The 27,657-nt window shown below is 51.2% G+C and overlaps 1 protein-coding gene across 3 annotated transcripts; it reads right to left on the reverse strand.

Moving 5' to 3' along the window:
* Positions 1-606: 606 nt before the first annotated feature.
* Positions 607-26,935, reverse strand: ZDHHC18 (zinc finger DHHC-type palmitoyltransferase 18). 3 transcript variants are annotated; one of them, XM_059690661.1, is made up of 10 exons: positions 26,508-26,935; positions 22,072-22,232; positions 9,586-9,735; positions 7,884-8,021; positions 7,718-7,766; positions 7,101-7,203; positions 5,521-5,633; positions 4,457-4,556; positions 1,922-1,999; positions 607-1,347 (listed from the first exon to the last, which is right to left on the reverse strand). In XM_059690661.1, the coding sequence occupies exons 1-9, from the start codon at positions 26,816-26,818 to the stop codon at positions 1,958-1,960; spliced, it is 1,167 nt and encodes a 388-aa protein (XP_059546644.1). In that variant the 5' UTR covers positions 26,819-26,935; the 3' UTR covers positions 607-1,347; positions 1,922-1,957. The 3 variants fall into 3 exon arrangements, with proteins under 3 accessions (XP_059546644.1, XP_059546643.1, XP_059546645.1); XM_059690660.1 differs by lacking the exon at positions 1,922-1,999; XM_059690662.1 differs by lacking the exons at positions 607-1,347; positions 1,922-1,999 and having other exon boundaries at positions 2,438-4,556; positions 26,508-26,934.
* Between the last annotated feature and the right edge of the window lie 722 nt (positions 26,936-27,657).

Below are 27,657 nucleotides of genomic sequence, written 5' to 3' on the forward strand. Positions count from 1 at the left end.
TTATTATTACTATTATTTAGCTCCTAGCATACTGTATATCTTGATGTAGGGAGGCATCTGGGAGAGGGAAGGCTCCGTGAGAGTGTTACCCTGGGCTAAGCTCAGTTCAGGGGTGTGACAGTCCCAGACTGGAGTCAACCCCTCTGTCCCAGCCAAGGCTGGGACCTCTCAGAGTTCAGAGGTTGGCTAAGGCTTAAAGGTCTCTGAAGCTGAGACCAGGAGTTCTGGAGGGGCACAGTGAAGAGGATGCTGGTCATTCTTCCTGTGTCACTTCTTGCTTTGTTATGCCTTTTTTAAAAAAATTATTTTTAGAGAGAGGGGGAGAGAGAGCAAGAAACATTAATTTGTGCTCCACCCATCCATACATTCATTGGTTGACTCTTGTATGTGCCCCAACTGGGGATGGAACCTGCAACCTTGGCCTTATTCGGGACAACACTCCCACCAACTGAGCCACCCAGCCAGGGATGCCGTGCCTTTTAAAATCTCCAAACAGCCCTGACCAGCTGGAACAAAGCTGGCAGCTGTAAGCAGTGGTTCTCCTGCACACTCAGCACAGGCCCCACCCCCAGACCCCAAGAAAGAGTGGCACCAGACAGCCAAAGATATGGCAAGAAGAGGGAAATCTTTATTTTGGTTTAAAAAAGGTACAGGATAGCAGACAAGCAGACCCCAGCCATGGGCTTAGCAGATTCCGGAGGCCTAGCCAGTTTCCTTTAATTCCTCTGAAGAACAAGGGGCTGCCAGAACTAGCTCAGTCCCTCGGTGCCTGGAGCAAAGGGTACAAGCATCTTCCTTGCAACCTTTCTACTCAAGTGCTGGGGGTGGAAGGGGCCGTGGGAACAGTGTCAAACCAGTTGTGCTTAAAACTGTTACCAAACTTGTTCAGCAGCGTCATCAACCATAACACCCCAGACAGCTCCTGAAGAAACCTGCTCAGCTCGACTACGGCTATGCCTGATTCTGGGGGGCAGGCGGTAAGGCAAGATTCCTAAAGAGTCTTGACACCTTACAAATCTGGGGAAGGGGAAGTAAGGTGGAAGAGGGGAGAGAGAGTTTCAGCATAATATTACATCATTGTGCTGACAGCTGCGTTATGGCTTTTCTACACTCTGGCCAGCATGGAGTGGGGATGGGGGCAAAGAGGTCAGACCCCTGGCCCCTATGGAGGGACCCTAGAGAGCACACATGTGGGGCAGGCTTGGGGGTAGACCCTGTAGGCACAGATGGTGGCAGATGGGCCACAGGTTAGGCAGGTGGAGGTGCCAGGTGCTTGGCTTCCCCCAGGCCACTCCTGGAGAGGAAGAGAGCAGCGGTCCTCAGGAGGTCCTTAAGCCCCCGCACACACTGGAGATCCCGGGCAAGACAGCAAAGAAGGAGAAGAGAGAGGGTTAGTGGGATGGGGGGGAAAGAGGAGGCCTAGAGGGGTTCCTAGAGGCAGCACCTGCCTCTTCCCCACAGAAGGGCCTCTTCCTCACAGAGGGCCAAGGCTTGGGCAGCAGGCAACGAAGCAGGAGAGAAGACGGGCAGGTGAGAGAAAGCTCAGCAGGGACAGAAAGCCAGGACACAGTGTTAGTGATCAAAGGCCCCTGTACACCAGGGCACCACCAGAATAGACCCAGGCATCTGAGAGCAGGTACCCCATCCTTTCCCCACCCTCACCCTTCACCTCCTGCGTCAGTCGGAGAGCTGCTGTGTGGGAAACTACTTCCTCATCCGGAGGGGGGCTGGGCTCTTCGCCCTGACCCCATCCTTCTGCTCAGGGGGGCGCCCTGGGGGACCCTACCACCACCAGCATACACACCACACCACACACCAGACAGATGAATGGGCTCCATGGGGTTGCGAGGCATGCGATGAGGATGAGATGGTGTGTGAGGGGAGCGGGCAGTGCTGGCTGACAGGGGAGAGATGGTCTTACCAGCTAACCCTCTGCAAAGAGGACTGTTAGCTCCCCTCAGGCTGTGCAGGAGATGGCAAAATCCTGACAGGTGTCCTCCTGGAGGAGATACCGGAGAGGTGGGCCAGTGTTATGAGGTGTCTGGCTGGGCTCTGCTGCCCAGACAGAGGTGAGGGCCAGGAAGGCTCCAGCTCTCAAACTGGAATCTACTGTCTCATTAACATTTTCTTAGCTGAGCAGTCACTGGGGTCAGAGTAGAAAGGGAGCAAGGAACTTGGGGGCCTCCAAGCCCCTGTGGCAGGGGAAGGTGGAGGGGGCAGGGGCCTCTTCTTACACGCCTATGCCTAGCCGCAGTCCTCTCTGTTCTGCCTCCAGCAGACAGACTCCAACCAGGAGAGGAGAACTTTAGCCAGGTCGGTGGGCTGCCTGCCTTCTCTCTGTATCCCCAGGAAAGACCAAGTTTGACTGAAAGAATAGATGGCTGCCATTTGGGGCCTCAGCAAAGAAGAGCAAACAAAAACCAAACCAAAGCAAATCAACTCTTAAAAACAAAAGTTTTATTACAAGCAGGAACAAAGAACACTAGCTTAAATAAAAGTCAGATGGGAGTCAGCCTCCTCTACCCAGCGTCCTGCCCCCCTCCCAGTGCCACTGCAGCCTGGCGCGGGGCACTTAGGCTGGGTGAAGGGAAGCTGTTTCCCCAGAGGAGACCTTCTGTGGCTGCCACTTCTCAACTGCCTGTGACTTACTAGCCTCTGGAGCAAGGAAGGGCAAGATAAGGGGACTTCCTATGTCATTTTCCAAGGACTTCGGCCCATTTGAAGGGCCAAGGAGGGGAGAGAGGAACAATTTCCTATCTATTTTGACAAGAAACTATAGTTCCCAGCAGAGGAGGGACATTCTCTGAGTTTCTGGCCTAGATTTAGGCCAATCTTCATTCGCCTTGGCCCACCTTGCTCGCCCCTTCCTTCCTTCCTTCCTTCCTTCCTTCCTTCCTTCCTTCCTTCCTTCCTTCCTTCCTTCCTTCCTTCCTTCCTCCCTCCCTTCCTTCCTTCCTTCCTTTTCTCTGGACGGAGGCCTCCAGTTGGCAGAGATTCCCTGTTCTCTAGCCCTTGGCACTGGGTCCCATACTCGGGGCTTAGAGGAGGGGGTGTGGCTTCTAGGGTGGCAGCCGCTCCTCATAGCCATTACCCCATGCACCACACCCAGCCTCAGCCTGTCTAGGCAGATCCCAGCTGGAAGCCTGACCTGGGGGCTGGGTGGCAGGGGTGGGGTTGGGGGTGGCTGAGTCCCCAGCCACTGGCTGTCGGGAGTCCCTGGAGGAGGATGTGGGCTGAGCCACAGAAGGAGCCCAGGGGTCTCTTGTAACCACTGCGCACATTCCTTGTCCCCATGGCTCAGGCCGGTACTGCTGTTGCTGGCTGACACTGGAGGGGGATGGTGAGGAGGAGGGCAGCCCAGGGGATGTGGGGAAGTGGGAGCCAGCCACATTTGTACAAGGGCAAGCACACACACACGCACACACACACACACACACACACTCACAGTCAAAAGGTCTCTTGTAATAAACTTATTAAAATCAATTTGCCTTCTGATAACCTGGCACTACACAGACAGCAAAATGGCTGACTTTTTAAGAATTCTTCTTCCATTTAAAAAATGTAGAAAAGAGGTCTATAAAATTGTGCAAAATACCCAGCATTAATAAACCCGTTTCAAGTATTGCCAGCATGAGTATTACCTACCCATCCCAGGCCTGACTTGGGAAAGAGATGGGGGGGGGCCAGGCTGGGATCCCATGGAGAACCCTCTATGGGCGGAGAAATGGCAAGGCCCCACTTCCTAGTGTGCTTCCCAGGAATCATGCTGGAGCTGAGGTCTTGGGTGCCTGGCCGGCTGGTTTGGCTTCCTCTGACACAGGCTACCCCACCCCTCCGCCCCCATCCACCTCCAACTCTGCCTTCTCTACCTAGAACCCAGCTCTACTCTATTGGCCAACTCCATATAAAAAAATAAAAAACCAAAGAAAAACAATGATCATCACAAAAAGAATGAAGGAGCTTGCAAACCAAAGTAGCCCATGGAAACATCCTGTCCCATAGCCCGCTGTCCAAGCCACTGCTCCTGGGTCTTGTTTCACCCCAGAAGCCGAGCTCAGCAGGGCTCAGCAGCTTCCCCAACTGGGAGGCATTACACTCAGTCCGCACCCTCACTCACACAGGGCTCGCCCTGGCACAGAGTCTTGGCGTGGTCCCCTGGGAACCTGGCCCTGGCCTCTATCCTGTCACTCCTGCGACTGATCAGCTGGGGGGAATCTCACTCCTAAGGCCGTGGGAACCTGGGTTTGGGGAGCAGAGGGTACAGCCATGGAACGGTGTGGGGACAGCACGCAGGGTGGGAAATAAATACGAAAAGCCTTGAGTCTTTGGTGGCTCTGCTTCCCTTGGGTGGAATGGGGAGGGTCTCGGCAGGTGTGGAGTGCGGCAGGTGAGTGCAGAAGGGCAAACAGGCCAGCAGGTGGCAAGTACTGAGCCAGGTTCAGGGGTGGCCTCCTACCATGTTGGCATCGGCCTTGGCTCCACAGGCTGGCTCGTCGCTTCTGATGGGTGAGGGCAACAGGGTGTCAGGCTGCACAAATCCCCTCCGGTCAATCAGGCTTCAAAAACACAAGGTGGACATGTGAGGGCTCTGTCTGACACCGGACTCCAGGCTGGGGGCTGGATGGCAGAGACTTGGTGTGGTCCTCTGGGCACCCGGCCTTGGCCTCTCTATCCTGTCGCTCCTGCCACTGATCAGCTTGGGGGATCTCATGCCTAAGGCCGTGGGAACCTCGGTTTGGGGAGCAGAGGGTACAGCCATGTGGGGACAGCACGCAGGGTAGGAAATAAATGGCCCCGCCAAGGGAAGTCCTAGAAAATCTGAGGAAAAGGGAGCTGTCTTCCCGCTGGGAGCTCAAGACTCCTCCCTTCCAGAAGGGCCCTCTCTCCACACTCTGGACACCTGGCTTTTGGCCACAGAATTTATTTACTGTTAATTCAAACTAGCTCACCTTTCTGTGTGGCTGCCAAGAAGCCAGGCTGCAGGCGAGGGGAACAGTAAGGATGAAAGGGCATTCGGAGATAGTGCGACTCCTACTGTCCCTTTTCTGGCAGAATTGGTGGGAGGAGAAGGGGACAGTGTGGGAAGTTTTATTCCCAGTGTCCACTGCCATTTAGCTCCCATCTGGCGCCCTCTGCTGTCAGGATGGATGGGGTGCTTCCTAGCAGGGCTGAACCACCAGGGCTTTCTCCTTCTAGGAGGGAGAATGGAGGTCCCCCCAGTTTGGCCAGCAGCACCAGCAGCACCAGAAGGGCAGTGTTGCTCAAGTGTGGCCAAAACATTAATTGTGGTTATCCCTGGGGAGTAAGATTACACGTGAGACCTAACACTCTTCTTCTTTCATATTTTGGACTTATTTTTTATCTACAATGAGCACATGACTTAAAATTACAACTCTCCATAGAACTCCTTTATGTGACATTCAGCAGGGGATGGGGACAGAGGAGGGTAATGTGGGGAGAGGTCTGCTGATTCCAGAACCTCTTTGAGAGATGTGGACTCACAAGGTCACCCCGTCTCACCTGGGAGGTAGGGGGCCGCAGAGCACAGCACAGCAGTTGGTGATAACACTTTTATGGCTGTAGGGGTTGACAGAGGCCTCACCACCTCTCTTGCTGGACCACGAGCCTTTGATCTGCAAGTAGAAGGGGGTCTGGGTCAGATACCTAACTCCCTTTGCTTCACTTTTCTAAGGTGGGGGGGGTGGGGGAGTCTAGAGGCATGGGAAAACTGGCAAATTCTGAAACCGGTTCCAACTAGACTACTGGAGAGGACATGTCTTTAACAGGGGCCATTCAGAGAGAATGTGGGGGACTTCTGGATGGTGGGGGGCACCTAGCAGAGAGGAGGAGGCCCCAAACAGGACAGAAGACAAAGGAGAGCCACAGAGAAGCCTCCAAAGAAACTTTTTGGGTGCATCCTCCCTTCTCTGGCCAGCCTCCTAAGGTGGAGGGCAGGACAAGGGCACAGGGGTCAGGCTGCCTTCCCTGCCACAGACTCGCTGCGTAACCCCGGATAGATCACTACTTCTCCGAATCCTCATTTGAAAAATAGGGAACTCTCTGATACCAACTTTCTGACAGCACTGTGGGAGCATCAGACGAAATCTTGTCCAGCTCTAGCTCTGTGAAGCCTAACAAAGGCACTGAGGAGTTTAGCAGTGAAGGACACCTGCTTAACTTTAACCCAGAGATCCCCAAATTTATTTGGCTATATCAGTCCTCTCTACTTAACCCCTAGTAATATCCTACAGAACCAGCACCCAGGAAACCACCTTAGGAGAGTCTGCTCTGTACCAATCACCCAGCACATGATGCCCTATCATGCGTGTTAAGTTTTGTTTCACTAAATAAGAAGCTGAGGTCACAGAAGATATTTTCTGTTAGTCGACGGGCCCCTTAGTATCAGATAGTGACCCTGGAATGGACGCTCTTGTTTGCTTTTTTATTGTTTGGGAGAACGGGAAGGGGAGGTCAGGTCCCTGGCCCAGGGCTAGGCACACAGTGAGTGCTCAAACAATGCCTGTTGGTGAGGGTCTGTAAGGCAGCAGGTAGGGAGGATTAATGGAACCTCAGGGTCCTGTCCTGGCTGTTCCCGTAAATAAGGAAGCCACCTCAGAACAGTCACATCTCTGCTGCCTACAATTGTAGCGGGGGGACAGTGAGCATGGCCATGGCGCCTGGGTGAAATCCTGACTCTGTCCCTTCCCAGCTGCGTAATCTTGGGGCAAGTCACTCAGCCATCAAATGGAGAAAAGGCATCCCTCAGAGTTGGCGAAAGGACCCGAAGAGATGATGGGAACTGAAAGAACTCTGGAGACAACAATGTGCTGCCAAATGTAATGACTGTTACGGTGCGAGTGCTGCTTTTCTGGGGTTAGGGAGAAAGCATCTTGGGGGCCCTGGGAGCCTGCACCAAGCGCCAACACATGTGGGGGCCTCAGAAGCTGTGCTGGGTCTCAGGGCCAAGCCATGAGCACTGAAGGAGCTGGCTGCCTATCATCTCCACCCACGTTTCCCCAGCAGGCTGAGAGTCAGGGCTGCACTGCTGCCACTCCAGCTCCTTCAGCCCCGCCTCTTGCCAAGGGTCCAGCCTTACTCACATCTTCGTTCGTTGTCAGGTTGGAGGCGACGAGGTAAGTGTGAAACCCTGAGAGGCCCAGGATGGACCAGATGGAGAAGAAGCAGATCACCAACTCCAGCACAGTGAACAGGCAGTCAAGGACCCACAACCAGGATCAGGGCTGGGAGCCTCCCCTGCGCCTGGGATCTTGCCACGCCCAGCCTTTCTCCCCTCTCCTTCCCCAGAAAGGAAATAAGTGTGTAACCTTCCTATGGCCCAGTCACCACCTCTTAGCAGGGTTACCTCCTGGGCCTCAAGAAGGGTTGAAGAGCTCCCCTCAAGAGCAGGATGAGCCCAGGGTGATGGGCAGCAGTGGGAACTGAGGGTTCCAAGCGCCAAGAGCTGTGGACGTGGTCCAGGGAGCTTGGTGCCTTAAGGGAAGACAGGGACTGTGGCTCCTGAGAGTTCTCGGCCACCCCGTCCCACAAGAGCCCGTTTAAGATCAGCTCAAGCCTGGGTGCATATTGGATTCTAGAGGACAAACACCTGCTCTACATCATTGCCCTCTGTTTATAGGATGAGGTGTGGGAACCCATCCCAGTGACGGGGCCTCAGTTCCCACCAGGCTGCTCACTAGCAGACAAAGGCAAAGGATATCTTGCTGGCGTCTCCTTCAGAGTGGAGAGGAAGTTGCTTCCCTGAGAGCCTGGAAGAAACAGGAGAGAACACGGCTCAGAGGGACGGTGACCACAGCTCCTCAGCCTGGCTGAGCTGGCTGGCCCGCCCTCTGCTGTCCCCGCTCCTATTGCCACCGCCAACTCACGGAGCGTCAGGTGGGTGACCACGCAGGCGAAGATGAAGGCCGTCAGGAATGAGAGGGAGAGAATAAACGCATAGAAGAAGCGGTAGTTCCGTCTCCCCACACAGTTGCCCACCCAGGGGCAGTGATGGTCAAACCGTTCTGGAAAAGGGCCGGGGGAGAGGGGTTAGTGCAGGCCTGGCTGGCAACCAACCAGCACAGGTGTTCAGAGGCCTCACACCTTCGCTGGCTTTCCCACCCCCTCACTCTCCGCACCAGCAGCTCTCAGACACTCCCTGCTTCTGGTCCTGTGGGGACTGGTTGCTACGGCTCACACATTCTTCCCCATCTTTCCCGGTGAAGGGAAATTCCTCTTTCATGTCTTGGCTGCAAAGCCACTTCCTTAAGAAAGTGTCCTCTGACCCCAGGCAAGGTAAGGGTCCCTGTTACCTGCTCTGTTGCTCTGGCACTTATCTTTTGCAGCACTTTGTCCATGGTGTTCACATTTTTATTTACAATTAGTGGACTGGCCAGTGTCCCCTGCTCAATTAGAAGCTCCATAGGGGGCGCCTGTGTTGGCCTCATAATGAGCTGAATCCCAGGGCCCAGCTGTGTCTGGTACAAGGAAGATCCACAAAAAGTACTTGTTGCCCAGCCTACGCCCCCTGCCACACACCAAAAACTAATGACCCTTGTCCCTCAAGCTAGAACTAGAGGCCCAGGGAGGGGCTAGACTGCTATGTAACCAGTGGAGAACTGGCACCAGAGGCATGGTCAGAGGGCTGATCTCACACCAGCACCACGTCCCCGGGGGTAGGGGAAAGTCCCCTGTGGGAATATGGGTCACAAACCCATTGCAGGCCTCACACCAAGGCCAGCACCATTTGCAGGGGGTGGGTGGGGCTGAGTCTCTTGGATGAATGACGCCCACTGAGTCACCCACTTCACTGCCTGCCGTCATGGGGTGTTCCCCACTATTCTCTTGCTCAGGGAATGCTGAGCCAGCTTGATGAGCTCACTGCCCTGGGGGCTGTGCACAGTCACAGTGGCACAGCTCACCGGGCCCTCTTGCGTAGCATTTACCTTACGATACCTCCCAGGGGCACACCCTTGGTCCCCATCAGAGCTGCCCAGCCTCTGGAAAGCAGGGAGAAGGGACAACACAGTCTCTGGTTACCCAGCAACCACTGCAGTTGTGGGTCAGCAGCTCAGCTTCAAATCCTGGCTACCTCCTCTCCACCTCACCAGCTTAAACCCCTCTGTTCCCAGACTCTTGTCCCTCCAAAACCCTGAGAGTCAGATCAAAGTATTTCAGTATAGCTGGTCCCGGGCACTGGGTGGTAAATCATTTCCTTTCTGGCCCAAATGCATCTAGAATGTTATTGGTCCAAGTCTCTGGTTCTGGGACCTTGAACCTCTGAGGACCAGGCTGAGGCCTAAAAGAAGAGTTCAGGGCCTCTCTGTGTCTGCCCCACTTCCGAGCTGCAGGGAAGGAATCCACTGATCCTGGGCTGAAGCCAAGACACCAGTGGTCACACTGAGAGCCCACTGGTCATTCTCAGGTTCCTTCTTGGTCAGAGCAAATCTGAGTGACCCAGACTTCCTGCCCAGCCCTGGATCTTTCCAACACGCCACCCCCCTCCAGCCCCACACGAATGACTCCCTTTCCTCCAGTCTTCAATTCTCTCAGGGTTCCCCACATCCCTCCCTGTGGTCCCTCACTTACCCACACAGTTGTCGCAGACACTGCAGTGTGAGGTCCGGGGTGGTCGAAACATCTTGCAGGTGAAACAATACTTCAACTTCACCATCTGCCCATTGATCATCACCTCCTGGGTCCGAGGGGGTGGCCGGTAGGTGGAACTGCCTGTGTTGTCTGAGGGTGGGAGAGAAAGATGGGGGATGTCCAAGCCTGGATCCAGGAGCCCCCACCGGGGAGAAGCCACTGCTTCCTGGCTGGGACAAGAGAAGCCTTGGGGAAACTTTCCAGGGAACAAACGTTAGAGTAAAGTGCCAGCCTAAGGTGCTACCACTTACTAGGACTGGGAAGTGTTAAAACTGTACACACCTGCTCACACATGGAGTCCCTTTCACAACTCTGAGAAAGGCTATCAGAGAAGGCCCTGGAAAGGCGTGGTGAGGTTTATCTGCATCTATTCAAGCCTAGATCCAATTTCCAAATTCAGGAGGTTCAGGACGTGGAGGGACAAAGTAAACAATGCTATGAGAAACAGATCCAGAATGTGGGGCACCTACAAGACCACTGGCCTGATTGCCAACAAAAGTCAGTCACTTACAAAAAGAGAGGGGGAATGGCTCCAAGTTAAAAAAGATTTAGGAGCCCTAACAGGTTTGGCTCAGTGGATAGAGCGTCGGCCTGCAGATTGAAGGGTCCCAGGTTCGATTCCAGTCAAGGGCATGTACCTTGGTTGCAGGCACAACCCCAAAAGGGGGTGTGCAGAAGGCAGCTGATCAATGTTTCTCTCTATTCCTCTCTGTAAAAAATCAATAAAATATATTTAAAAAAAAAAAGATTTAGGAGACTTAAGCAATGCATGATCCTAACTTGGATCCTGTTTTGAAAAACAAAATAAAACACAGCAACAAAAGACAGTTGGCAGAAAATGACTATAGATTAGAAATTTGGGAACTATTAATTTTCCTAGATGTGGTCATGGAATTACATTTATGTTGGAGGCTGCCCTTAAATTTTGAAGATACAGCCTGTGTAGCTCAGTGGTTGAGTGCCGACCTATGAACCAGGAGATCATGATTTGATTCCCAGTCAGGGCACATGCCTAGGTTGCGGGCTTGATTCCTAGTGGGGGGCGTGCAGGAGGCAGCTGATGAATGATTCTCTCTCATCATTATGTTTCTATCTCTCTCCCTCTCCCTTCTTCTCTAAAATCAATAAAAATATATTTTTAAAAAAATGGGAGAACGACTTCATGGACTTCATGACTGTGAAGTAGACAAATATTTTTTAAACAAGACACAAAGGGGCTTGCCTGGCTGGGTAATTCAGTTGGTTAGAGTGTCATCCCAATATGCTAACGTTGCAAGGTCAATCCCCAGTCAGGGCACATACAAGAATCAACCAATGAATGCATAAATAAGTGAAACAACAAATTGATGTTTCTCTCTCCCTCTCTAAAAATCAATAAAAAAATTTTAAAAGATACAAAAGGGCTAATCATGAAAGAGCAAGTTGCTAAACTGCATATATCACAAGAACTTCTGTTCACCTAAAGATATCATTTAAATAATGAAGAGGTGACCTTCAGAGTAGAAGATGATATTTACAATACCTGACAAAAGACAAAGGATTTATATGCAGAATATATAAAGAAGTCTTATAAAATCAGTAAGAAAAAGTCAGACAACTGAATTCAAAGTGGACAAAAGATTCAAACAGGCATTTAATAAAAGAAGCTGTCCAAATGACTAATAAGCACATGAAAGGGTCCTCATACTCCTTAGTCATCAGGGAAATGCAAATTAAAACCACAATATGCTACCACTACACATGCACCAGAATGGCTAAAAAAAAACCAACTTAAATCCAGTGTTGGCAAAAATGTAAAGCAGCCCTGACCGGTTTGGCTCAGTGGATGGAGTATCGGCCTGTGGACTCAAGGGTCCCAGGTTTGATTCCGGTCAAGGGCATGTACTTTGGTTGCGGGCACATACCCAGTGGGGAGTGTGCAGGAGGCAACTGATCGATGTTTCTCTCTCATCGATGTTTCCAACTCTCTATCCCTCTCCCTTCCTCTCTGTAAAAAATCAATAAAATATATTAAAAAAAAAATGTAAAGCAACTAGAAATCTCGTATGAGCACTTTGGAAAACTGGTACTAACTATGAAAGTTCAACATAGGCACCCCAGCAATCCCACTCTTCCCAACAGAAATGTGCATGATGTGATGTGAGCCAAAAGACATACACAGAATGTTCTCGACAATTCTCCTAATAGTCAAAAGCTGGACCTACCCAAATGTCCATCAATAGTAGAACAGATTAAAAAATATAGTATAGCCACACAATGGAGTTCTAATACAGCAATGAGAATGACTGATCCACAACTACACACAGCAATACAAATGAATCTCATCAACATTGTGTAAAATGAAGAAATCAGCCAAAATCGGTTTGGCTCAGTGGATAGAGCGTCGGCCTGTGGACTGAAGGGTCCCGGGTTCGATTCCGGTCAAGGGCATGTGCCTGGGTTGCGGGCACATCCCCAGTGGAGGATGTGCAGGAGGCAGCTGATCGATGTTTCTCTCTCATCGATGTTTCTAACTCTCTATCTCTTTCCCTTCCTCTCTGTAAAAAATCAATAAAATATATTTAAAAAAAAGAAAAAAGAAATCACACATGTAAGAACACAAAATGTTCAAAAACAGGTAAAAGTAAACTATGGTGTTAGAAGTCAGATCATGGTTACCCTTGGAGGGGTGACAGCGATCAGAAGGGGGGAAAGGGGACTCCCGAGACACTGCTCATATACTGTTTCTTTATAAGCTGACAACATTCTATATTAGCATATAGACACTTACAATTTGTACACTTTTGCTAGGCCTGTTACACTTTAGTAAAAAGCTAAGAAAAAGAAAGGACCAAGGTCTCGTCTGAGGTCATGAAGCTGGAATGCTGGCAAAACAGGAATCTGAAAACAGGTCTGCCAATGCAAAGCCCACAGTTCTACCCACTGAGCCTCTTGGTACCCAGGCCACAGAGGACCAAGTCCCCAGAGCAGTGGCTCCTTCCTGGACAGATTTCCTAGCCACATGGGGCTGCCTGCAATCCCCAGCACTCAGCCACCATTTCCACTGGATCGATTCCCCAGATATCTCCAATTTGATGACTTGTCTCCAATGATTCTTCACTGAGTATGTACCATGTGCAGGCACTATTCTAAGCACACGGCAGGCATTAATGAAGCAAACAGACATCTCTCACTTCCAGTTACCAGAAGGCTGTTTCACCATCACCTCAGTGTGCTTGAAATGGAACTAAGTATCTGAGCATCCATTTCTTTCTTAAAACCCAGCAGCGTGGTAAAGGGCAGGAGGATTGAGGCCAATGGATACACTCTGAAACCTGGTTTTGCCACTGACTGGTTGTGTGTGAGGATGAAGTCAAACTTCTCTGAGCCTCAGTTTTCTCATTTGTAAAATGGGAATAATAGGTAGACTGGAGCATGAATCCTGGCTCCCCCTCTTACTAGCAGGGTTTCTCCTGATGATACCATTGGCTACCTGTGTGGCAGGGCAAATCATTTTACCTCTCTGTGCTTCTGTTTCCTCAATCACTGAAATGGGGATAATGGTACCCTCCTCATCAGGTTATTGTGAGGATTAAATGAGTTAAATATGTGAAGTAGCACAAAGTAAATGCTTAAGAAGTGTGCCTATTATTACTGGTTCATAGAATAACTGAGAGAAAGAAGGGAAAAGATGCCCTAGCTAGTTTGGCTCAGTGGATAGAACCTTTGCCTGCGGACTGAAGGGTTCCGGGTTCGATTCCAGTCAAGGGAACATGCCCAGGTTGCGGGCTCGATTCCCCAGTAGGGGATGTGCAGGAGGCAGCCGATCAATGATTCTCTCTCATCATTGATGTTTCTATCTCTTTCGCCCTTCCTCTCTCAAATCAATAAAAATATATTTCAAAAAAAAAAATGAAGGGAAAAGGCAAGGGACAGAGAACACTTCACTGAAGGTCTACTGTATGCTGAGCATTCTGCATACAGTTATCTTCTTTAACCCTGATAACATCCCAAGAAGTTAGGTTATCATTATCATCAGGTTTCGGAGACTTTAAAGTGAGCTTAAGTTACTTGTCCAATGCCACACAGCTAGTAAGTGGCAGAACCAGGATGTGAAACAAAGTTTCCAAAGCTTGGGGTTGAGGTTTTTTTGTGTGTAAAATTTAAAGTGTCATAATGAGTGTTATTTATCTCTGCCTGGTTCCTTATTTCTGCCGGTGGCACAATCTAAGAGCTGGCAGGAACCTCAAAGAACAGAATACACAGCCCCAGCACATAGCAGATAATGGACAAATGTCCCTTTGCTCACTGCCTCTGTTCTAACCCATTCAGTTTACAAATAAGAAAGATTTGCACAAGGTCACACAGGCAGGGACAGGGAACCCAGTCTGGAGTCTCTTTTTAAAAAAATAATTTTTATTGATTTCAGAGAGGAAGGGAGAGAGAGAGAGAGCTAAAACATCAATGATGAGAGAGAATCATTGATTGGCTGCCTCCTGCATGTCCCACACTGGGGATCGAGCCTGCAACCCGGGCATGTACCCTGACCGAATTGAACTGTGACCTCCTGGTTGTATACAACTGGCACATTCCTCTAAATAGCTCCTTTTGAGTCACCTCTCAGCTCAAAACCCTTCATTCGCCTCCCCTAAAAAACAAGATAGAAGAAGAACTTCTTGTCATGATATAAGGGCCCTTCACAATCGGGCCCAACCTCTGTTCCTGGCTTCTCTCCCACATCTTTTCCCTCACGAGTCACTGGAGCTTAGGTCTTCCTGCCCTTATTCCTACCAAGTCCCAGCTCCTCCCTCCTCACTGCTCACCAGGATTTGCTGGAGGCCTGTCTAATCTCTAACAGCTTCTTTGACCACTTCGGCCTCAGGGCTCTCATGCCCTGCCCACAGCACCTAATCCTGCTCACCGCTGTGTTGAGGTGTGACAGGACTGTTGTGTGTGCACACTGTCTTTCCAAATAGACTGCACACCCCTCGAGAGCCGGGAGAGTGGAATAAACAGGCAGGCCCAGGCCTAGGAGCTGTGAGACAGCAGGCAAAGAGGAAAGAAAATATGCTTTGAACTCAGACAGGCCTGAAGTTCAAATTTTGACCCTTCCATTTATGAGCTGGTGTCTTTAGGGAAGTTACTCAACCTTTGTGAGCCTGTTGTGCATCTGTAAAAGCAGACAAATAAGAACAACTACCTTGAAGGGTTGTAAGGACCAGGCTAGTATACATAAAGGAACTGGAACCTGTGAGTACCTATTAGAAGCTGTTTGCAAAAGGGGCAGCAAGGGGCAGGCTCTGGAGTCTGAAACCCTGAGTTCAAACCCTGGTTTTGCTAACCACTTGCTACGTAAGGAATTCCCTTCACCTCTCTGAGACTCAATCACTTACTAGCTGTGTGATGTGGGTCAAGTTGCTTAGCTTCTCTGTGCCTGCATATGAACTCCGCCTGTTCTTTAGTGTTGTTAGGGGTATTAGGTTAGAATTCATTAAGTGGGTTTAGTCAAGTGTCTAGCACCTGGCAAGAGCTTAAGAAATATTAGCAACCCTGGTCAGAGGGTCATCCTGATAAGCCAAGGTTGTGAGTTCGATCCTTGATTAGGGCACATACAAGAATCAAACAGTGCCGAAACCGGTTTGGCTCAGTGGATAGAGCACTGGCCTGCGGACTGAAGGGTCCCGGGTTCGATTCCGGTCGAGGGCATGTACCTGGGTTGCGGGCACATCCCCAGTGGGAGATGTGCAGGAGGCAGCTGATCGATGTTTCTCTCTCATCGATGTTTCTAACTCTCTATCTCTCTCCCTTCCTCTCTGTAAAAAATCAATAAAATATATTTTAAAAAAAAAAAAGAATCAAACAGTGAATGAATAAATAAGTAGAACAACAAATCAATGTTTCTCTTCTCTTTCTTCCTCTCTCTCTCTAATATCAATTTTTAAAAAAAGAGCCATGGCAGATGTGCCTCAGTTGGGCAATGTCCCATGCACCACAAGGTTGCTGGTTTGATTCCCAGTCAGGGCACATGCCCAGGTTGCAGTACAGGGCATGTAGGAGGCAGCTGACAGATGTATCGCTCTCACATCAATGTTTCTCTCTCTCTCTCTTCCTTCCTCTCTAAAAAAATAAAAAATAGCCCTGCTGGCATGGCTCACTGGTTGAGTGTGGGCCTATGAACTAGGACAGTGATGGCGAACCTTCTGAGCTCAGCGTGCCAGCATTTTGAAAAACCCTAACTTAACTCTGGTGCCGTGTCACATATAGAAATTTTTTGATATTTGCAACCATAGTAAAACAAAGATTTATATTTTTGATATTTATTTTATATATTTAAATGCCATTTAACAAAGAAAAATCAAACAAAAAAATGAGTTCGTGTGTCACCTCTGACACACGTGTCATAGGTTCGCCATCACTGAACTAGGAGGTCACCGTTCAATTCCCGGTAGGGCATATGCTGGGGTTGCACGCTTGATCCCCAGTAGGGGGCGTGCAGGAGGCAGCTGATTAGTGATTCTCATCATTGATGTTTCTATCTCCCTCCTTCTCCCTTCCTTTCTGAAATCAATAAAAATATATTTTAAAAATATATATAAATCTTTTAAAAAATAAATATTATATAAAAAGCACAAAAAGAAAACCAAACAAAAATACAAAAGAGAATTTAAAAAAGAAATATGAGCCGAAACCGGTTTGGCTCAGTGGATAGAGCGTCGGCCTGCGGACTGAAGGGCCCCGAGTTCGATTCCGGTCAAGGGCATGTACCTGGGTTGCGGGCACATCCCCGGTGGGGGATGTGCAGGAGGCGGCTGATCAATGTTTCTCTCTCATTGATGTTTCTGACTCTATCTCTCTCCCTTCCTCTCTGTAAAAAATCAATAAAAATATATTTAAAAAAAAAAAAAAGAAATATGAGCATTATTGCTTTTTCTATGTAACACTGTATTCCAAACAACTGATTTACAAAAAAACTTCAGAACACAGCCCATCATGAGTGAAGGACGGCCACAGACCCTCTTCAGGACTAAAAGTACGGGTGTCCTTGCAGGGTTCCCGCAGCCCTCCCCAGAGCAGGGAAGAGCCCAAGCCTCTCCTCCAAGGCAGGGAGGGGACTCCTAACAGTATATTCTGGCCTCAGGGCCAGGATTCCTCCTCTCTGGAACTCAGAGAAAGTAAAGCTCTGCACACCCAACTTCCTTAGGCTGCCAAGAGCCAGAGGCAAAGGAGAGACATGTCATGCTGGAGCAAGGAGGCCACCCAGATGCTGAATGAAAGTCACCAACTGCAGGACCCTAAATAAGTTGGATCAAAGGGGGCTCTGTGGGGATGCTCCTACAGAGGCTGAACCCCATGTGGGGGTGACGGGGTGGGGAGGAGGCAAGCAGTGGTTCCACTACTTTTTCTCAAGCCAAACAGTCCTGGCCAGTCACCACCCTGGATTTGGCCTCAGAATTCTCCTCAACCCACTCCTCCCAGCAGCCACTACCAATGGTAGCTTGTTAGTGCCCGGAGCACGTCCATGTGCCATTCTTACTACAAGGCTCAAGTTTCAATAGAGGAAAACAATTTTCAAAGTGTACTGACATTCCCTGTCTTACCTGATGCACAAAAAATGCTCTGGGCTGGGTAAGGAGATATGTGCCTACATTTTATAGATGGGAAAACTGACTTCACTCCAACAGTATAAGATGGGGCTGAAATAAGAATCTGTCTTCCGATGCATTCATTTGTTCATTCTTACAAACATTAACATCTACTATGCCAAGCTACTGTACAAGGCCTGAGGTGACAGGTGAGGGGAGAAGGAGCAAGTACATAGAGATGAGCCAAATATGTTTTCTTTGGCCACCAGTTCAGAAAATATTTATTGAAGAAATGAAGACAGCCTGGCCGGTGCGGCTCAGTAGTTGAGCATCGACCTATGAACCAGGAGGTCACGGTTCGATTCCTAGTCAGGGCACATGCCCGGATTGCGGGCTTGATCCTCTATGTGGGCAAGCGGGAGGCAGCCGATCAATGATTCTCTCTCATCATTGGTGTTTCTATCTCTCTCTCCCTTCCTCTCTGAAATATATATATATATATATATATATATATATATATATATATATATACATTAATATATTTCTTTATTGATTTCAGAGAGAAAGGGAGAAGGAGAGAGAGATAGAAACATCAATGATGAGAGAGAACCATTGATCGGCTGCCTCCTGCACACCCCCCACCAGGGATCGAGCCCGCAACCCAGGTATGTGCCCTTGGCTGGAATCGAACCTGAGACCCTTCAGTCCGCAGGCCGACGCTTTATCCACTGAGCCAAGCCGGCGAGGGCAAAAATATATTTTTTTAAAAAAGCAAGGAAGGGACTGATAAAAGAGATGCTATCCCTATCTAAAGGGAATCTAAGATCCACTCCAGGGCTCTTTCTACTTTAGGTTCTTCTCCAAGAAGTCAAAAGGCGCCCTCCTGAAGTGAGGCCTTCCTGCTGCCTTCCTAGTGGGACACCAAGCCCCTGGGGAAGTGGCAATGGCGGGGGGGGCGGGGGGAAGACTCCTTCCCACTGAATGGCCATGAGAAACAAATGGGTCTCCAGACATCTTTCTCCTGACCAAGGGAAGGGGCCTGCTACACCGCAACCACAACCCACAGAGAAGAGCAGGCAGGTGTCCTGCAGTTAGAACCTAAATGGTTGGGCCTGTGAATGGAGCCAGTGGCTGGCCTGGAAGCCCCCTGGGGCTGGTCATGACCTTCTCAGAAGGCTTTAGTGAGGGAAAGCGGGGATTTCTACCCGCTCTGCAGGGCCCTGTTGCCCTTCTGTTGTTCCCACCTATGGAGGAAACAGCTGTAAGGTTGCGGTCTCCCCAACTTCTGGTTCAGCTCAAGGTCAGTCACAGTGCCCAGGCTGTGAGTGCTGGGTCACACCTGACCCACCTGACCATTTCTGTTCATTCCAGAGGTTTATGGAGCTCCTACCACATACCGGCTTAGTGGTAACCTGGGAATGCAGGAAGAGCTCAACCTGAGGGCAGCATAAGCCAAAGTGGATAATTACAGAGTCAGTGTAAGAGGCTCTGTGAGTCAAGCGTGGTGACTCTGGGGCCAGCCTGATCTCATTTTGAAACCTACCCTGGCCACTTGTTAGCTTGTGACTTTGAGGAAGTTGCTCAACCTCTTTGAGCCTCAGTTTCCTCACTGGGTAACAGTATTAACCTTGTAAGATGATGATGCAAATTAGAGATGACATATGGAAAAGTCTAACCCATAGCTAATCAATTCATGGTATTACTGATGTCTAGATTCAATACTGTGAGAATACAGAGGGGAATATGTGGTGTGGGGCAGGAAGCAGCATTCAAAAAAGCAACAACAGATGAAGCATGAAGCGGCCATTAAGTGTCGGCTGCCTGACTGAAGGGTCCCAGGTTCCGTTCTGGTCAAGGGCACATGCTCGGGTTGTGGGCGCGGTCCCCAGTAAGGGGCTTGCAGGCGGAGCCAATCAATGATTTTCTCTCATCATTGATATTTCTCTCCCTCTCTCCCTTCCTCTCTGAAATAGAAAAACAAAAAAAACACACAAAATGCTCAGTGACCTCAGTCCTTTTCAAGAAAATGTTTCAACCTGATTGGAAGCCTCCTGTTCAAGTTTGAGAACTCAGAGCCCTCAAAGATGCCACTTTCTAGGCTTGGCAACTGTTCTCAAAGGAAAGTCTCAAACCCTGACATGTGGGCCCCACTAGACTTGCCGCCACCCCATCCTCCAATGAGAATTTCCCAAATTTTCTGAAGTACTCCCTGTGTTCCAGTCAACATGACCTGATCAGAGTCCTCCTCCCACTTTGTCCTCTCCTCCTTCTGTTCCAGCCTGGAGGGCTCCCCTCACACATCTTCCTGTACTTGAACTTGACCCAAACTTTACAGTTTGGCTCAATGCACCCCTCCATGAGGCCTCCCCATAGCCTCTGGACAGAAGGTACTCCTGGTTTCCCTGATCCTCTTCCAAAGCCTGCTCTCACCAGTGGCAGGCAGGCAGGCCTACCTGTGCCCGCCGCCCCCCACCCCTGCCCCAAAACACACACAGTTAGTAGTCAGCATATAGAACAGTGATGGCGAACCTATGACACGTGTGTCAGAGGTGACACGCGAACTCATTTTTTTGGTTGATTTTTCTTTGTTAAATGGCATTTAAATATATAAAATAAATATCAAAAATATAAATCTTTGTTTTACTATGGTTGCAAATATCAAAAAAATTCTATATGTGACACGGCACCAGAGTTAAGTTAGGGTTTTCAAAATGCTGACACGCCGAGCTCAAAAGGTTCACCATCACTGATAGAGAATCAACACATAAATGGTCAAACCCGTAATGCCTAATTGGGAGAAGTTCCACTGTCTCTCTACCGTCACATGGAGACAGCAAGGAGGCTCATACATTGAGCCCAAGTCACTCAGCTGTCCAGGTGGCTGACAGGGGAAGAAGAGACTCACTGGGAAAGGCTACTGGGCCTGCCTGACAATTGCATAATGATCATCAAGCAGCACAGGGCCAAGACGGCAGGACAAGGTGTTTTGGGAATGTGTCATGGGAGGTGTGGCCCACCTGGGGTCACAAAGGCTTCCCAGAGTACAGGACACTTGAGCTGAGACATTAGGATAAGGGGTTTTGGAGTCAAGGCACACACTCAATCTCTGCATGGGCACGGCCGGCTGCTGTGAGGATTTGTGGGGATAATGGACAGGAAGCCCTCAGCACACAGTCAAGCTCTCCCCAAACATGGGGGATTACTGTCGTCAGCATTACCCTGACAGCTCACAGGAAGCAGAGGACTCCAGGCAGCCAGGCCTCTGAGCTCAGGTTGCGTTGGATAATAATCCTGCCTCCTGATTAGCCTGACCAGGAGGGAGGAGAAATGGGGCTGCAGCTGAGCCTCCCCACTGCCGGGTGGACTGGCCCAGGTCAGACCGTGGGGTTCTGACAGAGCAGAAACCAGGCTGAGTGGCTCAGACGTGTAAGAGGGAAGGAAGCTGAGGCAGGCAGAGGAAGACAGCAACCAAGGGCGTGACTGAGGACGGGCCTGGGCGGAGGAAGAGACACGGAGCAGACAGAGAGCGAGAGAACATCCTCTCCCCTCCTACCACCCTCCCGAGCTGCTGCAGAAAATTAGTGGAATGACTTCCTGTGATGGGTGCAGCAGCCTCTGCATTTATAGGCCACGAGGTCTTTTCAGGGCCAACTGGGTGATTAAAAGCTTGTCTGAAAGCCACCCTGTTAGGGGAAGGAGCCAACCAGGAGCCGGAAACCTGTGTGTGAGGTGTACAAATACTGACGTCACTTCTCAGCAGGAAGGAGCTGGGTGGAGCAAGCTGAGGTTAAGGCCCTGCCCCCCTCCCTGCACCCCCTGCTGCCCAGCCACCAGAGGGACCCACACTGGGAGGAGTCAAGGGCCATGTGAGGTGCCTGGGAGCACAGGTCCTTCTGCCATACTGGCCTTCCTGCCGTTCCTCAAACACACCAATTTATCTGCAACTCCAGGGTTTTGTTTTTATTGTTTCCAAACCACATATTACTGGCTCCATTGCACCATTCAGGGCTCATCTCAAGTGCCACCTCCTTCTAGAGGCCTCTAATCTAAATTAGCCCACTCCCCAACCTACTGTGCTCTCCCCTCAGATCCTCACAACTCAAACCCTCATCTCTGCAGGTTTTTGTTTCTTTTTGTGAATCAGATGTCATCTCATTCACAAAGCCTTCCCCAACCACCCTGTTTAAAATCAAACACTCTCCCCCAGCTCTCATCCCACCTCCCTGGTTTCCTCTTCTCTGTCTCACATCCTAGATCTTTCTTTCATTGCTGTTTAATTCTTTCCACTGCAATGTCAGCTCCAAGAGGCCGAGATTATTGTCATATTTGTTTACTGCTGTATTACCAGCATCTAGAAAAGTACCTGGCACATAGTAGGGACTCAATAAGTGTTTGATGAGTAAATGGATAAGTGTATTTAAATGTTTAAGAGCAGGGGCTCTGGCCAGACTGCCTGGGGTCTCATTGCAGCTCTCCCACTTACTGTGTGATCTTGGACCATTTACTTAACCTCTTTGAGACTCCATTTAATTAGTAAAAGGAGAGTAACAACAGTACTTACCTCAGAGGATTATTGGGTGATTAAATAAGATCACGCATATAAAGAGGTGGAAACAGTGCCTGGCACCCAGGAAGCTCTCGGTACTATGCTGGCTGCCATGACAGCTTTCACTTGCTAGCACTTCTTGTTTATTGCTCCCTTATTTATCATCTGTCTCCTCCATTCTAGTGTCAGCTCCCACTTGCCTTCCTCACTATTGACCCTCAGCTCCCAGCACAGTGTGGGGAGAGAAAACCAAGCCTCCTATCAAATCGGGGAATGTGGACCTGGGGGACACAGCTTCAGCTGAAGTAGGAGCCTCACCGATCTGTTTCTCCAGGGCAGCTGCTTCACAGACGGTGGCCCGGGGCAAGATCCCAGGGTCCGTGAAACTCGTCTGTAGCAGGCAGCTCATGACGAAGAAGAAGAGGATAGCAGCGATGATGGGGATGGCAAGGGTCAGTTGGCGGGCCAAGAAGGGACAGCTAGAAAAAAGAGAGGGAGAAAAAGATGAGTAGTTACCCCACAGGCCCCCTGGGGCACAGGGCTACAATGCTAGGCAGGTACTGCCATCCCAGCAAACACCCCCGCATTCTCGAATAGAGCCTCTCCCAGAGGCAGCAGCCACTTCCCCATGAGCGCCTGACATCACTAATTAATCCCACACTTTCGCCCTGAGCCATGGCAGATGTGATCAGTAGATCCCAGCACTGTACACTTAGCTGCAGCCTCAGAATCCTTCTAAACCCAGAGCTTCAGGCAGCTACTACCAATTAATTGGAATGTCACTTGAGATGAACCATCCATGACAATGTTCACTCATTCATCCAGTCAGTCAGTCACTCACTCCACAAATATTTACGGAGGCCTTCTACGTGCCAGGCAACACCTTCAATAAGAAGCAGGAATACTTGGCAGTGAATAAGACGAGTCCCCTGTTCCCTCGATGAGGCTTATGGTCTAGTGAGGAGAACAGACATGTAAACAGAGAATTGCCACGTGGCCCTGCATACTATAATGGGGAAGGGAAAGGCAGTAGAACAGTCAGGAAAACAGACTGGCTGAAGGAGACCCCTAAGCTAAAACCTGAAGAATGAGCCAACCTGGTGGTGTGGCTCAAAACCGAGCATCGTCCTATGCACTGCGAGGTCACTGGCTTGATTATGGGTCAGGGCATGTACCCAGGTTTGCGGGCTCGACCCCCAGTAGGGGGCATGCACTGCTGGGGGCAGCCAGTTGATGTTTCTCTCTCTCCCTCTCCCTTCTCTCTCTCTTAAACCAATAAAAAGCATATTAAAAAGGAAAAACAGCCTGACTGGTGTGGCTCAGTGGTTGAACATAGGCCTATGAATGAGGAGGTCACGGTCTGATTCCCAGTCAGGGCACATGCACGGGTTGCAGGCTCGATCCCCAATAGGGGGTATACAGGAGGCAGCCGATTAATGACTTTCTCATCAATGATGTTTCTCTCTTTCTTCTTTCTTCTCTGAAATGAATAAAAATATATTTAAAAAATAAAAACAAAGAATGAGTAGGATTAGCCAAGTGAAGGGGGATGGGAGAAGAGCATGGTCCAGCCACTAATACTGTTACCCAAAGACTGGTGTCCCAAGTCCGTTCTGTCAGGCCCCTGACGCCAGCTGGCTTGGAGGACACCCTGTGCACAGGTCTGATTTTACCACTGTCCTCTGCTGCCTTCCCTCCCTGAGCCATAGTGAGTGAGGAGCTGCTATTTGGGAGATGACTGGCCACTGGGAGGCCCAAATCAGCCAAGATTCCAGGAGCTGGCATAACCGCAGGAAGCAAACCTGTGGGCACCTACATGCTATTTCTGTAGCCTCCATCATTTGAGGTTCTAGCCTCCAGAGAGGCCCATCCCTTGAGGAGCAGAGACTGCCAAGGCCAAGGACTCTAGTGGGACACATTCTGCTCCAAACATCTCAGTGCTCCCCAGGTCCGAACCTCAGAGCTGAGCCCTCCATGTCACCCACATGACAACTCCACCAGTTCGTGTCCAACCAGGCTTCTTGGAGGATAGAGAAGACTTGAGGTCTGAGAGTTATAGAGCCCTCAAAAACAGCAAGTCCCAGCCCCCAGATTTTATAAAAGGGGACTCCGAAACCCACAGCCATATCCAGGGTCACCCAGTCAGTAACAGGACTGAGTCTCTAGGGGCTCCCAGTAAATGCTCTGTCCATTCATATTCAACAAATATTTGTTGTATTGAGTGGCCACTACACACCAGGCCCTGTTCTAGGCACTAAGACTACAATAGTGAGGAGAATACAAAATGCACAGACCTGGGGCAGGAGTGTGCAAGGAGGCCGATGTGCCTGGAGGGAAATACACAGGGGTTGCGGGAGGAGATGGGTACAGGGAGAAAGTCCTTTCTCAGGGCTCTGGCCCTAATCCAGACAGCCAGGGAGGACTGACAATTAAAGATACACCATCTGGGGTGGGAAGCAGGGCAGAAGCTGGGAGCCCTGCTTGGAGGCCTGTGCAATAATCCACCAAACCAAACAACGAAGCAAAACCATTCTCAGCAGGAAGGCCCTAGAGAGCCAGCTCTGCCTTTCCCCAGAGCGATAGGCGAGCTTGAGCACCTCTCATCCTCCACACCCTCACCAATAGCATTCCCGTCATGCCAGCTCCCTACTGAATTTCCACCCCAGTCCAGACTGAGGTGAGCTCTTGGCCCATACCCCAGCCCCCTGCCGACTCCACTACCCCGTGGGGAGGAGCAGAAATAGACGCCATGTTTCACAAGCTCCTCGCTTCCTCCCACTCTGGGGACAACTCTTACACCAGTGAAGGCACCCATTCAAATGCCCAGAGAAAGTCCTGCTTGTGAACTGACCAAATCCCACACTGCAGGTCACGGGGCCAACCACGGCAAGCACCGCTTCCTCCTGTCCTCGCTGCAGCCCTGGTGGGAAGACCCGGGCAGGACACTGGAAAATGAACTTTCGGAACATCCCCGTGGGGAGGCCCGACAACATGGATCTGAAACTCAGCCAGGGGCCATGCAGGGGGCCCTGGGGGCTCCCCAGAGCTTCTGCTTGCTAAACTGTCCCAGAACTTTGTATCCACCCTGACTCAGAAGAGAAGGGTGAAAGGGAGAAGCTAAGCTAAGTGGCAGGAAGTCCTCACCTTGTTTCAAGGGGAAAGCCAAGATTGCAGATACATGATCTGGCAGCCCGAAAGGTGACCTGGGGCTAGTGTCTCTGTGGCAGCCTCAGTCATCATGGCCCCAGGCCCCAGGGAAGAGTTTTTGACCAAGACAACAGTAAGAGCAGCAGCAAGCATTAAGTTCTTGTTATAGGCTAAAAGCTACATGAGTGACTTCACGCCACCCGCATATCACCCTCATGACAGCCTGAGGGAGTGGGTACTGTTATAAACCCCATTTTATAGATGAGGAAACTGAGGCTCTGAGAGGTGAAGTGACTGCCCCGAAGTCCCACAGTTAGTGTGTGTTGGATCCGGAATTTGAACCAGGTCTCTTGGCTCCAGAGGTGGCATTCTTAACTACACTGTATAATGAAGTAAGACCACAAACGATGGGGAGAACCAGGAGGGGAAGCAGAGCTCATACAGCATGAAGTGGGTGTGTACATGTGTGCGTGCAAGGAATCATGTAGCAGGTAGCTGAAGCTAGAGACCAAGGGCAAGGTGGAAAACTTCTGCTACAAATACGTGACCCTAGTAAAATGACAGGCGTCCCCTCCTCATCCATAAACTGGAGTTACCATGTGGGCCAAACCTGGGGACATGAAGACGTTAAAACTCACAGGAGCAAACATGACCTGTCACACAAAAGTACTCTGGACTCTCCTGAAAAATACAGGCACTGCAGCTGTTCCTGCCATGGAACAGGCCAGAGGGATGCTCCAACTGTTGACAGGGAGAGAAGGCCAGGAGGTTAGGAGGGCGAGGGGCTTGGGAGATGTCTGGGGGAAACAGGAGTAGACTCAGGAAGGAAAAGAAGCTCTGAAGAAGCTAAGGAAAGTGCTGGAGAGGGAAAGGGAGGTCTGAGAGGCCCAAACATGTTTGAGGGAAGATTGCCCGAGGACCCAGGCAACGGGGAGAAGCAAGGAGAGAGGGTCTGAGGGTAGAGAGATGACCAAGGGGGCCTAGAAGGACCCTGAAGGTAATGGGAAGACGCTAGGAAACCTGTGGTGGGGAGCATATAGCCAAAGGCCATGGAAGAAACTCAGACGTTATCTGGAAGGGATATCGAGAAAGGATGCCTCAAGGGGTCAGAGAGAACCTGGGGGGCGGGGGGGGGGGCAAGGACAATCCTGAGGATAGGTGAGGAGGGTGAGGAGATCGGAGATCTGTCCAAGGAGGGGGGAGGAGGGAGGCAGAGGCAGGAGGGTCGGGGCCAAGGGACATGGGAGGGCGGTTCCTGGCAGAGGCTGGCAAAGGCAGGGTGCCAGGGAAGGATGGGGGTGCTAGGAAGGGACCACAGAGAATGGGGTGGCTAGGAGGGCGGATGGGGACCAGGGAGGAAGGATAATAGGCAAGGAGGAGGGGCCTGAAGGCAGACTCTAAGGCACAGGGAGGATGCAGGCCCCAGAGGCAGGGATCCGAAGGTGCCTGCAGGTGCTGCGAAGGGTGGAGTGAGAGAGGACGGGTGCCCAGCGGGGACCGGAGGGGCTGGAATGCCCATCAAAGGCTGGCGAAGGGGGGCGGGGGGAGGGTGTGCAGGGGTCGGAGGAGACCGGAGGGGATGGGGATGGGGGCGCCGCCGAACTCACTCGAAGACGAAGAAGAGGACGGTGGTGGTGAGGATGAGCAGCAGCGTGAGCGCGAAGACCCCGCCGTGGCCGGCCAGCATGAGGCGGCCCCCGCAGTAGAAGCGGTTGCGGCCCGGGAACACCTCCCACTTGCGCCGCGGGCGGTGGCCGATGCTGCCGCTGCCGCTGCTGCCCCAGCGCGGTGCAGCGGCGGGCGGTGGGGGCCCGGGGCCCGGACCCGGGGGCGCGGCAGGGCCGGGGCGGCGCGCCCCTGGGGAGGCAGGCGGCGGGGCGGCCCCGGGGCTGATCTGCTGGTACTCACAGTCCTTCATGCGGCCGCCGCGGGCCTCGCCTCCGCGCCCCGCGGGCCGGCCGCGCCGCACCGGGACCCGGGCGAGCAGCGGAGCTGGCGGCGGCGCGCGGCGCTCGCTCACTCGCCGGGGGCGGCCCCACCCCTCCCGCCCCCGCCGGCGCGGCCTCCCGCCGCAGCGCCCCCTCCGCCCGGGCCGGGGATGGCGCTTGGGCCCGCACCCGGTCCTGCCCCGCTGCCGGCGCCCGCCAGCCTCTCCGCCCCGAGCCGGCCGGCCCTTTCTGCACAATGACTGGGCAGCAGATGCGCACTCGAGGGCTTTCCGTTCCTTTTCAAGCAAACCATTTGTTGGGCGGCCCCTGGGTGCCGCGCGCCGTGCCAAGCGCCGAGATTCGGTGGTGGACTTCTCAGCTGTAATCCCAGGGCCAGGCTTGAGGACTGACTGCAAAGGCATTTCGCGGGGCAAGCGGGGGTGGGAGTGGGGAACAATCTTATTTGAAAGCCAGGGGCCTGTTAACCACTGTCTTGCAGTTCAAAGTGCCCAAGAGTTGTGTGTGGCACATGCTCTGGCCTTCCTTACCCAGCTCTGTGATCTGGACCCAGACCCAGGGTTTCCAAGTGTCACCTCATGTCACAGATCCCACTTTAACACAAGAGGAAGATTCATGCTTCAGGGCCCGGTGTCTTTCAGGAATTCTGGGTATATTCATTTTTGATTGGTGTGTAACAAATGACCACAAATTTAGCAGCTTACAACAACACATCTCACAGGTTCTAGGTCAGGAGCTTCCGCACAGCTTAAGCTGAGTCCTTAGAGTCCCAGAAGGTTACAATCGAGGTAAGGTGTCAGCCAGGCTGCAT

The sequence above is a fragment of the Myotis daubentonii genome, chromosome 3 (genome assembly GCF_963259705.1).
Source record: "Myotis daubentonii chromosome 3, mMyoDau2.1, whole genome shotgun sequence".
Lineage (NCBI taxonomy): Eukaryota > Metazoa > Chordata > Mammalia > Chiroptera > Vespertilionidae > Myotis > Myotis daubentonii.

What these genes read in the sequence shown, in the direction of transcription:
- ZDHHC18 (XM_059690660.1), bottom strand. Translation starts at nt 26,818, where the DNA reads ATGAAGGACTGTGAGTACCAGCAGATCAGCCCCGGGGCCGCCCCGCCG. An exon ending in TGCCCTGGAGAAACAGATCG is followed by an intron (nt 9,736 to 22,071) that starts GTGAGGCTCCTA and finishes TCCCACCCTCAG; the next exon opens with ACAACACAGGCAGTTCCACC. An exon ending in CTGAAGGAGACGCCAGCAAG is followed by an intron (nt 7,204 to 7,717) that starts ATATCCTTTGCC and finishes CTGCCTGTTCAC; the next exon opens with TGTGCTGGAGTTGGTGATCT.